This window comes from Oppia nitens, unplaced genomic scaffold (assembly GCF_028296485.1).
Source record: "Oppia nitens isolate AA-2021 unplaced genomic scaffold, nextdenovo-longstitch-racon4-pilon3 scaffold1_pilon_pilon_pilon, whole genome shotgun sequence".
Classification (NCBI taxonomy): Eukaryota; Metazoa; Arthropoda; class Arachnida; order Sarcoptiformes; family Oppiidae; genus Oppia; species Oppia nitens.
Window position 1 is genome coordinate 3,736,073 of NW_026533199.1, and position 15,243 is coordinate 3,751,315.

Below are 15,243 nucleotides of genomic sequence, written 5' to 3' on the forward strand. Positions count from 1 at the left end.
GTAACATAACTTGTTTTATATTCTACAATATTTACTATATATTGACTATAGATCTCAACAACAAAATATATTTAGATTTAATTTAATTTTGTGAACTTTAATTGTATAATATATTTAGATAATATATAATTTATATCAATTGATGATCTCTAAATTTATTTTTAAATACATAAATACCTAAATTTATGTCTTAATTATATACAAAATGTTTATATTGTATATAATTATTTAGATTTTATTTAAAAATTTTTATTTTAAATATTTCTATATTTTACTTAATTATAATATAATTTAATACTCTGGTATGAAATTATAATTTTCATTATCTCTTTTAATGAAATTAGAAATTTTATAGATTTATTATATTTAATTATTTTAATTATTTAATAAAACATTATCTGATATTAATATGTTTATCAAACACTGTTTATGTCAAGAACTCATCGATAAAATAAAGTCTGGGTTTATCTAAAATACGTTTTTGTGTGTAAATCCATAGCAATTAATATTTAATGACTAACCGTTTTCTTATATAACTTACAAACAAAGATAAAAACAATTATTACAAAAATTACTTTTTCTAATAGTAAGACATTTATACTCTTAGATAAAGAGTGATATAAAAGACAACACTTTGATATTTGCAATCAGAGAGAGAAAGAGAGTTAATCTGATTGACTGAGCGTTAGTATCCATGGTTTACATGAGTGATGGACTTTTAATCCGTGCCATTCAGTAGTCACACAGTAGGCGACTCTAAAACTGTAAGACATTTCTATTACTGATACCTACACTAATCCATGTGAATATGACATCGGGTCTAAACATTTTCAAAATATTAACTTATGTATATATTTTATATATATATATATATATAACCAATTACAATGACTAACCAAAACACCTAAAAGTGATTTTTTTATAATGTTACATTTATAATGTCTATAAATAGTCAAAACTGACACAATAAGCAATTGTGTGCCACTTATTTAAAAAACTAATATTATGAGTGCAAATATCTGACATTCATTATATAACGCATAACTCATATTAATATATAAAATGTTTTTATTATTTGTTGTATATAAAAAATTATTGTTGTTATTCTGTAAACATTCATATAAACTGCATTATAGACTAGAATTTAATATTTAATTTCTATCTATAACTCTCTTATTAGTTTTGATGTTATTAAAATGTAATACAAATGATAAAAATTTAATAACATTCTGTATATACACAATACTTGTATTTTCAAAATAAAAATTACTATTTTTGTTTTAAATCAATTTTTTGTGACAAATTTCTTTGATTACCACTTAAGGCTCATCATATAAACCAACTATAATAAAAAAATTGTATTACAAACACAATTGTATTTATCGCTTTATCACTATTAATAAATATTGTTCACAATAAATATAATAATAAAAAACTAAAATGTGTATAAAAATTTAGGACATAAGACCCATAGGGAATGTCAATCTTATTGGTGCTCATAATGTGCCCCAAGAATTAAGTAATACATTTAATATATTTATTTTTATAGTTTTAATAATATATATTTCGTATAAAAATATTATTAAATTATTGAGTATTTGTATTATAGATAAATAGTTTATTTTAATTATTACAAATTTAAACATTTCTTTTGTCTCGTTAACTGTGTTGTCAATATTATAATAAATATTTAAAGAATTGGTTTTTATATTAATATAAACATATTATGTGTGTGTGTGTGTTAAGTATGAAATATTTCTATACAGGATTAAAATGCATGACAATTGACGCTAAAGTATAATATTATACTAAAATATAATATATTTTACTATATGTACTGTTTATACATATTCTGTATATACTGTATATGAATAAGAAATACACACACATTATACTGTATGTGACATATAATATATATGGTATTTATAGTGTATTATATAGTATACATATTAATAGTATATACAAGTAAAATACAAGTATACTCAATATTCTTATATAACTTAGTATTCATAAATAAACTTTATATACTGTATATATTGTATGTATAAATAAATTTTAAAAATCTTTTTAATACAAATAGCATTAAAAATGCACATAACTGGTAGTGTTTAACATATACTGTGTGTATACGTATTGTTGTATATTCTTTCATAATAGTATAGCTGTAATAATAATTTTGTATTTTTATACAATATTGATGTTCACCCACAGAAAAAAAACTTACAGCAAAGGTTATAACAAAAACAAAAATAAATGAATAATATAATAATAATAATATAAGATAATAAAAGTGGTGATAAAAACAAAACAAAAAAAAATCAGTGAAACTCTTAATCGTCACGAATTGTCTCACCATTTCTCTCATCAAATCTTATATCATATCATATAATAAGATATTATTATTAAGAAAGTGTGATTTTAAGACATCAAAATTGTTTTTGTGATTACATATTATACAGTATAATACATATATGACTATTCATTCTTATCTATAATATTTATCTTTCATTATAAGTATCACATATATGAAGTAAATGATATATAATATTAGATAATTAAAAAAGTTTCAGTGATAATAAATTATATTGAAAATGTCGGCCTATAATAATCTCAATTATTACCTCTAATAATCAAATAATAAAGTGTATGAAGAGTTATTGCTATTGTTATTACAATATTAATATTGTTATTATTATTATATAAATTGTGAATATTGTGATATTTCAATCAATTACAAATTAAATTGCATTACTAATAGTTACAAATCAGAAAAGTAATAAATTTTGCAAATATAAATATATAGTATATAGTTGTTAACAAAATGTTATGACAAATATTTTATGGACAATAATTATTTTAATAATTTTAATGGATTTTTACTAGAAAAAGGAAATCATCTAAAAAACTTATTAAACAAATTGTATTCATATATTTATATGCTTTGAAGGACCATATTGTAGGCGTCCCTTCAATAAGTCATTAATAATAACAACATTACTGGTCTTTTTTTAATGTTTTTGTATCGCATTGTTTTAATACAATATATATATATATATTTCTTTTTTATTTATAGTATATAATCTATAATTTATACTAAAAAAAGTAATATTATATGATATAAATTTTTGATAAATTTTATTTCACATACTGTAGTTATGTATTTTGAAAAATAGTTACGTAATAATGATTCTTATAGTAAAAAATAATATTTTATAAATTGAATAATAAATTAAAAGTTAAGATAAAATATTATAAAAATTTTAAGAACTACCATTTTGATGATATATATAATAAAGTATATACATTAATTTAATTAAAAAATTAAATATTAAGATATAAGCCTTATAATTTAATAAAACTATAAACCATAAAAGTGTTTTAAAAAAAGCAACGATCATGCAATACATTACTATTTTTGACTAAATATATAATATATTAATTTATGTTAATAATGTTATTAAATGAATATAAATGTTGATAATGTTAATCAATTGTATTATATTAATAATAAAATATATTTCTAGAACCTTGAGATTCTACATTACAGTTATAAGTTATTTTTATTATTATTTCTATACTAAAATGTAATAATGTAAATACTTTTCTTATATAATGTAAATTTATAACTAAATAACAGTATATTTTTTTCRTATTAATTTTTAACTCACGTTTCAATTTGTAACAAAAGATATTTTTGTTTTGTTTTTTCTTTACGTCTTTTTTGGTTTTTTTAATTTATCAGATAATGTAAGTATAAATTTTTAAAACATATTACTAATTTGCTGTAAAATTTATTATAAAAAAATTACTTTATATGAAAAAAGATTAGCTAATGTTATACTTCTATAATAATATTAATTATTATTATAATTATTATATAACACCCTAAAAATGTTATGAAATTTAATTTAGTTATTTTTACAAAGTTGTCTTACATTAAACTACTTTATAAATAATAAAGTTGAAACAATTTCCTTTTTGTTTTTTATGAATATGATATAAATTTCAGTTACAATTTATTTTTATATATATATATTATGATTTTAGTCAAATATAAAGGTAAATACATTTAATGATTGATTTTGTATTTTGCAAATAAATTTTATTTTTTATTTACTCAACAGAAATATTGAGTTATTTGTCGCACAATATATAAGTTGATGAAGTGTTTATCATAAAAATGTTTTGATTTAGTTGATTAAAATCAATATTATTATTAATGAATAGGAAATCATAGATAAAATGTTTGAATAGATAGTTATGTAAAGTTAGAGTAAAAAACAATAATAAATTGTAGGATAACCGTCAAAATGTTATTAAATCTCATCAAATAAAGTGCATTACATTGTAATCATTAATTGATTGTAACCGTTGGCCAAACATCTATGTAATGCTTGTACTTATAATTAGCTGAAAGAAATTTAGCAAAAATAACATTAATTCTAAATCAACAGTCAAATCATTTTTGTTTATATATATATATAATAATAATAATAATAATAGCATTTTTGATGGTTTATCTCATTCATTATTTTCCAGCAATTATTACAATATATTTACAGTATCTTAATTGTTTACTTCATCAACTATTATAAATCATAATAAACATTTAAGTTTATTATCATAAAAATCTCTTTGTATTTGATAGGAAAACTATGATTTTTAATTATAATAATTGATATCAGTTGACAACAGATCTAATTTAACACAAATACAAATAAACTGATATCAATTGTATGTAAAATTTTAACATTTTTATTATTATGTACTGTAATTTGATATGAAATAATTTTTTTAATTTAAGTTTTCAGAATTTTATAATAAAATTAAAAAAGAAACATGTTGCTAAGATAAAATAGTAAATTGTTATTAAATTCATAAAATAATTTTGAAAATCCAATGTCTATTGATTATTGTAAATGAATAATTAAGCAAAAGTAAATTACTTTTAATTTTGGGAATTGACTTTAATATATATTCATTAAAATAATATTTCCCAGAATATCAATATATGTATAATTATATATATATATACCACAAGAATAATTAATGACATTATTGCATACAAAGTATATTTTTGGTATTAATTTATAAAATCAAGTATAAGTTTATATTGAATGCTTATATTATAATAATAGAAAATAATTGTAACAATAAATTCACTTTGTTTTGTTGTCTAATTTTATTTGCTTTATTTCATTTCTATGGCTAATAAAAAACACAACCGTTGTAATAATCACATACACTTACTTACTTACTTACWTACACACACACACACACACACACACACACACACACACACACACACACACACACACACACACACACACACACACACACACACACACACACACACACACACACACACACACACACACACACACACACACACACACACACACACACACACACACACACACAWACATACATACATACATATATATATATATATCTGTATATTTATACAGACACACACACGACGTAAAAACCAATAAATTGTACAACACTTGTATTATAACAAATAAATACTAATGAATTAAAAGTCTTTAACTAAATGAACGGATATTGAGTTTTACTCTAAAAACAATGTTTCGGAAAAAGACTTTTTGTTTGTTTGCAATCAATGTATGTCTTGAGTCCCGTTAATAATAATACTGATTCTTGCATTACATTTAAAGAGTAACAAAGCGTTCAATTGTTTTGATTATTTCTTTTATTCAATTAACTAACGAATCCATTGAAGTGTTGTTAGAGTACGTGATTAAGTAAAACTAAATAGTTTGGCCACAAATCAGGTGTCCAACCCTTCATTACACAATGGGATCCGATTTGCTTGTATTGTATGAAAATTGTTAGACAATGTAGGCGTTGAGCCGCTTATAAGTGAGATTATAGATATAGATTAAATGAGAAGATAAACTTTCATTGCTATTACTTGTATGTTGTATATCAATACCATTGACATTGTAATTGTATGCCATTGGCATCAACAGTATTACACTGTATGTGTTGTATCGGTGCACATGTGCGCTGTCTTAGACTTACCGACACTACCAGTGCTCCCAATTTCATAGCACAGACCTGTTATGAGATGTTGCAGTAAATTTTTATTCGGGGTTTGCGCTAAACATTCAGACCTTACCACTGCATACAAACACATATATATCTCACATATCATTGAAAATAGTTATCAGAATAAGTCACATACAAAAAGCTATATCTTGTATCGCTATTATAGTGTTTTTTGTTAGCACAGAGACATATCATAAGTTATTTATATATATATATATATATATACACTTCTATAGCAGTCGTTTATATAATAATAGGTAAAAGTTATATAATCAACAAACAAAATATTATAATAAAACCCAGTTTTGAATTGTCGAGTAAAGAATATTCTGTTAAGAATCTCAAGTTAAGTGAAACTTTTTTTAAGAAAAAGTCTTATTTTAATATATATAAGATCTAAATCATTGGCAAATTTTAAATTTGTTTTACCGGTTGATATATATATATATATATATATTTAAGTAAATATTTAAAAGAAAATAACAGTTATTACAGCAATGAAAATGTTGCTCCGGGCCTCACACGTCAATGTTATTGTATTTGTCTTGTTTGGTCTGACCCGAGGCGCATATCTTATCGACTTTTCTCATGTTTTGCACCGAAATTTGGCAAATGTTAAACGCGAGGGTAAGTCATAGCAAACTATTAAACGATTTTTTCTGTGTTTGTATTTCTTTAGTATTTATTATTCATTATTTTCAATGCCTTTTTTGATAAAAACAAACAATTTTTTCTATAAATATAAATCAATAGCGTTAATACCTAAAATAAATAATTAAACAAAATAAATAAATTTACAAATATAATTTTATGATATATATATATATAACTAAAAGATTGTACAGTAATTGTATAACTATAATTATATATTTAAATTCATTATATTATTATACAAGTACACTATATAGTGTATTAATTTATTAATTAAAATAAAATTTTAATTGTCACTTCAATACTTATATAATAGATTTTAAGTATAATGTTTATGAATTGAAATTGATTTGACGTTAAATAAAACAATCTGAAGTATATCTATTCTAACATAAAATATTATTATGAAAATAACTATATTTTAATATACGTAATACTATTGATGAACTTTATATATTTTAATTATTTATGCTAAATTAATTACATAAGTTGAATATATTTTCAAACACTTGAGTAAATTAAATATTTTATGGACAGTAATTAATAATATTCTTAATACTTATAATATTTAAAAAGTTTTCAATATGTTTCATTTTATTATAATTATTTTTGACGTTAATTTTACAAATAATTTTTTTAAAAGATAAAGTTTAATATTATTTTCTTGACTATCTTTGAAAAAGTAGTTGTGTGAAAACTTATTTAATATCATCAGATATAGTAGTTTTAGACTATATTTCATAACATATAATGCAAAGTATATATAAATACAAATTAAGTTAAAAATTTTATGATAGCTTTGAGAGTCGGAAGAAAATATAAAGAATATATTATTTTTTATAATATTACTTATACTGTATAGTAATGTATTGTATTTAATACAGTGTGTATCACTGTATACTTTAGTGTATAATAATAATAATAATAATAATATAAATGTAAGTTTGAGTTACATGTAATATCTGATGATCTGATGTACAGTTAGGGTCATAATCGCTTAAGTCATTTGTAGACTCACCAATATATACAGTATATACTGTACAACACAGTATTTATTTATCTACAAATATAAGTAATTGAGACTCGTCTATAGCCATGTATTACAATTATATCAAAAAATACACATAAGTATAGTTAGACGACGACAACAACAACAAAATTTTTAATATACAATTTTTAAAATGTTTTGAAAGATATTTCAATATACTGTAATTTCCACATATATTATTTTTTTGAAAATTGGTTTTTTCTTTAACAAAATTTGTTATTTTATTAAAATTGATAAAATTAATAAGTTTTATACTATTTTTGTCAAAATAAAAATTAATATGATTTATGAAATTTTACATTTACTAAATAATATAATATATAAATACTAATTAATATAATATAAAAACTAGACAATTTCTAGAAGATTGTTGGTTATGTTTTATATTTTTATTTAAATAATGTTTAAACTTATAAATTTAATAAATAAACTGTAAATTTTGCAAATCTAGTTTAAACATGGTTTATTGAAGATTAACTAAAAATATATAGATATATCTACTATAATAATATGTAATTGTTTAATAATTATGTTTTCTGTAAAACAAAACTATTCAATAAATAATAATTTGACTTTAATTTAAATAAAATACGCCAATGAATAGTACACTAAGCCTTAAAATCAGTTCTCTATTTTATATATACTGTTTAATAATATAAAATGAGTACTCAATTAAAGAATATAATATTTTATATATTTTGTTCACATTTAAAAAATGTTATTTTAAAATATAATTCAGTTATTTTTATATTTTCTAATAAAAAACTAAATTATTGAAGTAAAGTAAACTATTATAAATATAAAATACTGTATATTATACTAAATATAAATATATAATAGTAATTAGTATTATATAATATTATATAATATAAAAATTAATTTTATAAAACTTAATTTAGAGTGTTTTAAATAGATTAAATTTATAATTTATGAATTAATAAATTTAATTACTATTATAATGTCTGATAAATAAAGATTTTATGTGAAAATTTAAGTTACAAAAACTAGTATAAATTATATCATGAGAAAATCACAATAAACACAAAAAAAATTAAAATTTTATTTCATTAGCACTAAGCTAAAAAAATTGTATATTTTAGATTAGTTTTTATTAAAATAATATTAAGTATTTATATTTTAAAAATAAATTATAATATAAAATTTTATAATATAATTTTATTTTGTAGTTTTATATTTAATGTTATCTGTTTACATTATATTATTTTTAGCAAAATATTTAAATAAAGATTAAATTTTAATTTAATACATTTATTTTAAAAATATAACCTATAATTAAATATAAAAATATATATGAATATAATAATACTTTATATGTAATTTGAATAAAAATATCACAAAATAAGAGCTAAAATGGGATATTATAGTTAAAACTAATTAAATGTAAAAATCAATGTTACAAATGAATACTTTGCTAAACATTAGTCAACAAAAAAGCAGAAAACTTCTTATAAAATAATTAAATTAAATCATTTTATATAAAGAAAGTAATAGAAAGTAATACTTAATGTTTAGTTATTTTATTATATAATGTGATTAAAGTCATCAATGATRCGAACAAAACTAAATTAAAACCAGTTTAATAATTAAATAACAAATGCATCTATTTTTGGGACGTCAATTAATTATACAATTAAATTAAAGTAAGTTTATAGTTTCATTTGTGAATTGTATTGTCTTATTATTTTGTTAATTATATTAAATTAATAACAAAAAAATATACATAAATATATCTTATGTTTACATTGATTTTTAAGAAAAAATTGTTATTTATTTAACAATATTAATATTTATACAATGATTTTCATTAAATGTGAAATTGAATAAAAATTACATTATTCAACTTTATATAACAATTATTATTATTAAGTTTTATTAATATTTTTATAAAATTTATCAATTTCATATATTTTGAAGTAGTATTAATTCAATAACATAAACTAAAACCTACATAAATAAATAAATTGTATTTAATAAATATGTTTACAATACTAACTGATTATTTTGTTATCTTTTTTTATTTATTAATATTGTATTAATGTTTCCTTTTATTTAATAAATTATACTTATTGTGCGCTCAGTTATCCGATTTGTTTTGATCTCTAATTTACAGATTCATAAACACACAAAACTATTGATATTTATATCAAACCTATAGTGATTTGAAATTTAATATGWAAGAGGATATGTATTATGTGGGTGTCATACATATGTGTAGGGGTTGGGGTTGTCAATAGTGTCAGTGTATGTCTTATTMATAAATGTTAATCTAACTTAAAACAACATTACGATTGTGTTTATTTATATTTAGTCAATGATTATAATTTTAGTTATTTATGATAGTAAAGAAACTAAAGAAAGAAATTATTATTATTTAAAAATTGCTAAAAACTTTAGATAAATATTTTAATAATAAATAAGAATTAAAATAATTTTTTATGATTATCATTAATGTAAATAAAACATAAACTACACTATTTTAATACATTTTTATAGTAATTCAATAGTAAATACTAAATTAGTATTAATTATATTAGTTTTATTAGAAACTCCAAAAAATATTAAGTTTAATTAAAATGACAATATATTTAATCACCATGGACAATTGTATTGAAGATAATTTTGAAATTTATATTGTTGACATTTATGAAATACTCTGAATATACAATTTTATAAAATAATTAATCTTAATTTTGTTAATTAACTAATTAATTTTATATAACTATACTTATTGTAGGTATAATATTATAATTGAGATCAGTGCCGATAACAGTAAAACAAAGTTTAAATATTTAATGAAGATTAATATATTAAATTTAATTTAAATAATTTGAAATACTAATGAATTAGCAATTGTAACTCAGATTTTAATTGTTTGTAAATATTAATATAAAATATATTAAATTATAATTTTATTGTCAATTCTTATTTTGTAAACTTTTAAGTAAATTTTAATAACTATTTAATATTTAAAAAAGAAAAAACTTTTTTAAAGTGTATTTTAAGATAAAATAAAGTTTTTGTTTACTTATAAGTTATAACAGAATATATTGAAAGGTCGTCCTTTCGCTTTTACCCCCACTCTCCCACTCAATCAAACTATACATTATATTATACAATATGTTGTGTTATTTGTCACTCATTTCTAATATGATATCAATAACTATCAGTACTTTTATTTTTTGATGTAATAACTCTAGAGGAGAGAGCCTCCGGTCCCACAAAACATTTAATATTTATAAGTTTCTACTAAAAGTGTCTTAAAAAATGACACAGTTTTTGAATTTACAATATCTACTCATAAATTTTAATGATTCAATTGTCGACAATGTTGTTGAATGTTATTATAATTTTGAAATATATAAATTATATTATATATAGAGTATACTGTTATTTACAATTTATTAGATTCAATATTATTGATTATATTATTTCTTGTCTATAGAAGTAGACTACTGTAAAAATTATTTAGTATGCTGTGACATATTTTAACTATTATTAAATTATTACTTTTACTATACATCATAATACTATATTATAAAATACTAATAATAATAAATACATTACAAGTACATTATTGGAGTATATATTTTTAGTTTTTATACTCAAAAATACAATATTTGAAAAATTTAAATAATTAAGTAATRAAACTTTTTTTTTAATTTTTTGCTTTTATTACTACTTTTATTAATATTTCAATTGAAAACATTTTCAATATTAATATTTACATATTTATATATATGCTAAATTATATGATATTATAATTTTAATGCATAATAATTTAATAGATTTTTTATTAATACTGTTAATTTATATCCATATGTTTATTAATGCATTTATTTGTAATTTATATTATTGTATATTTTACTCCTAAATTATTTTTTCTTTACTCTATTTTTAATTCAAATATTTTTTGGAAAAGTATTTTATATGAAATAACTTTATCTGTAAATTTATTTAATATTATTTACTATAATAATAGTCATATGAACCAAATTTTATAATGTGTTAATTATAATTTAAAAAATTGTGTGCAGAAAAATGTAAAAAATTATTAATATAGAAAATACTAAAGGATTAATTGATTAAAAAATAACTTTTTAAAGATTTTGTAATTTTATAGATAATTTTACAAAAAAAATCAATAAATCTTATTGTAAGTGTGAAATAAAACAGATGTCTCACTAAAGCATTGTTTTTATTTATTATAAAAACTTAGACTAAAGTTAACTTATTTAATATCAGTTATACACGAAAATATAATATATGCGTAAAATTATCTATTAAATACATTAATTTATTGTTTAATTGTTAAGATCACGCAAAATATAATACTATACAATAATAATTTATTTATTGTATTATTCATTTTATAATATGATATATTATTGTCTCTAAAAAATTGTCAATATATGATAATTATTAAACTAATGCATTTTAATTAACATATTGAAGTATTTATAAATGACACTACAGTAGATAAGTTTATAGTACATGAAAATGTCAATAATACTGTATGTAATGCATATTATGTATTATTATATCAAACATTAATTATTAGAAACTATATCACTTAATGCTTAAAAATTTATTCTATAGTATTTTGTATGGTTAACTTGGTTAATACACAYATATATATATATATATATAAAGTTAAAAATTTTAACAAAAATTAATATTTAGTTTATTTGAGTTTTTATACAGTATTTTTTATAATTATTTACTCTATATATAGATATATAGATAATGATTGATATTCTATTTTATAGTATTTACTTGAAATGCAATATTTGCAAACAAAACAGTTTTCAAAACTTCAAAAAACAATCTCTTCATATATTTAATTATCTTATAAAGTTATACAATATGAATATGTAAGTGAATGTATTTTTATATATTGTATTATATGTACTAAAATTAATTAACTAATAATATTAAATATTAGAATATATATTGGATAATAAAATAATATGTAAACTAAAAAATTTAGTTTTCATTATTTAATTCAATACATAAGTTAATAGCATTTTCATCTCAACTAATACCTAAAGCGTTAGTTGTCTTAAAGTTTATTTTAACATAAAAGGTGTGTTTAATCTAGTGTTGGCAAAAAAGAGAAATTTATAAAATAATAGAGAAATTTCTAGAAAGTTTCTAAAAGAAATTTCTATTTATGGTATCCCCATGGTTAATTTTGTTTTCTCGATATTTGTTATCTTTAACATTGTTTTTATAAGTAATATTTAAATATTAGTATCAGTATTTTAATTATTAATTAAAGTAAAAAAAATTATTTATTTAAATATATTAAACTATAATATAATAAAATAGTGAATAAAATTTTACAAAACTGATTATTATTAAATAATTATAATTATTTATATAGGTATCCCATTTGTATAATATAGTATTATACAGTAATCTACATTATATAGTATAATATTATATGTATAGTATTATATGTCTCATTAATATATTTATAGTTTTACAATATCTATAGATATGGGGATCCCATAGTATAACAAAAAAGTTAAATTTCTATAGAAATTTATTCCTGAGAAACTTTCTAGAAACTTTCTCAGTGAAATTTATTAGAAACTTTCTATTTGCCCATCTCTAGTTTAATCATATTTTCTATTAAAATTGAGTTTAAGGCAAAAACTATAAGTTATTTACTTTATATTTTAAGTAAAAACAACAATAAAAATATTTTGTTATTTATAAGTAGTTTTCAAGAGAAATGTTTTTTTTATTAACAGTGTTTGTTATCAATCAAATTATTTGCAATTTATAATATATTTGAATGACGTCTCGATGTGAACTATTTTATCATTGATATGCTATAATTTATTATATAATATTGTGTACAGAAAATTATACATAAATATATATTTATTAATGTTTATTATTGAAAATTATTTTTAAATCTTATATTTAAAATGACATATACAAGATATATTACAAGTATACATGCAACATAAACTAACAATAACTCATTTATTTTTATACACTTATTATTATATAATACAATACATAACTACTACGTAAACAATTAATATATTTATATAAAAATTACATTTACTTTCGGAAGTGTGTGTCTGTCTGTCATAAAATATGTTTTGAAAGCAGAATAACTTTGGTTTAAAACTTATAAGTTATTAATAAATATTTATATTATTGATATTTATAGTATAATAATTACTAACTAATAATCTATCTAAAACTTTTAGTAAATATTTTAAAACTTATAATTATATATTATTTTTATAATAAGTTTAGAAATTTTAATATATAAATTTAAATTTAATAAAATACATTTCATTGAAATATTTATTTGTAATGACACACATACCAAATCAGAAATAAAATACATCAAATTAATAGACTGTCCCTAATTTAAAAAACATTACCTGTACTGATGATTAAAATTAAAAACAAAACAAAAATATAAAACACTTATAATATTACTAAAAACTAATCATTTAATATTAATACTGAGTAATAAAAAAATAAATTGTTACAGTTTATTTGAGCTTGATCAAATATACAGTACTATAAGTTATAGTCTATAACACACCATAAGCTTTGTAGTGCTTTTTATCATAAAGTAGTCTAAAATCATTTACTAGAGAACCAATGATATAAACTAAAAATAATGTATACTTTTTGTATATTAATGTATAATTCATTTTCTAATCAATACAAACATAAATTAATCAAAAAGATTGTTTAGTGATGTGAATAATAGACAATACATACACACTATAACAATAAATACAATTAAATGTTTATGGCTTTGAATATCAGATAACGATTACGTGATGCTATAGTTTAACACAAATGGCATCAGATTTAAGCCATAAAATCACAACTTTTCTAAACCTGATGTCTATTAACTTTCGGCATTACTTAAGCTTAATGTCTCGCTATTTATATAACTTGCAGACATGTATATTATTTTTAGAAAATATATATAAATTTATATATTATATTATATGAACTCACAAATTATTTATTATATTTAGAGATATCTCTATTGTCATAATGTGTTTATTCAAAGATGTGTTTATTAATATTATATTCTCATATAATACTATAAATATATTTATAAATATTATTATTGTTTTATAATGTCATAAAATATGAAAAATATTCAAAAATGATTGAAACAAAACGTGTTAATGTTTTACATGTAAAAGACGTTATAAATTTAATGGTTATTAGTTTCTATTATTATATAATTATTATTTAATTTGATATCATTAATCAATTGCAAGACAATAGTTAATATTATAATTATATTGTATGGAAAGGATAATTTATTTTCAAATTTAACATATTTTTGTGTATAATTAACTTCTAATAATAAAATTTTATATTGATTATACTGTTTTGATATAATTTAATACATCACATTATGCAATAATACATTCATTAATTATAGATTATATCCT

The 15,243-nt window shown here is 18.9% G+C and overlaps 1 protein-coding gene across 2 annotated transcripts in view; it reads left to right on the forward strand.

Annotated features, from left to right (window-relative positions):
- Nucleotides 1–15,243, forward strand: part of LOC128952977 (IDLSRF-like peptide) — a 134,827-nt gene that overhangs the window by 95,613 nt on the left and 23,971 nt on the right. For both annotated transcript variants that reach the window (XM_054298458.1, XM_054298456.1), the window contains exon 2: nucleotides 6,535–6,699. In XM_054298458.1, the coding sequence (XP_054154433.1) occupies nucleotides 6,570–6,699 (130 nt within the window). In that variant the 5' untranslated portion in view covers nucleotides 6,535–6,569. The remainder of the gene's footprint in view (nucleotides 1–6,534; nucleotides 6,700–15,243) is intronic.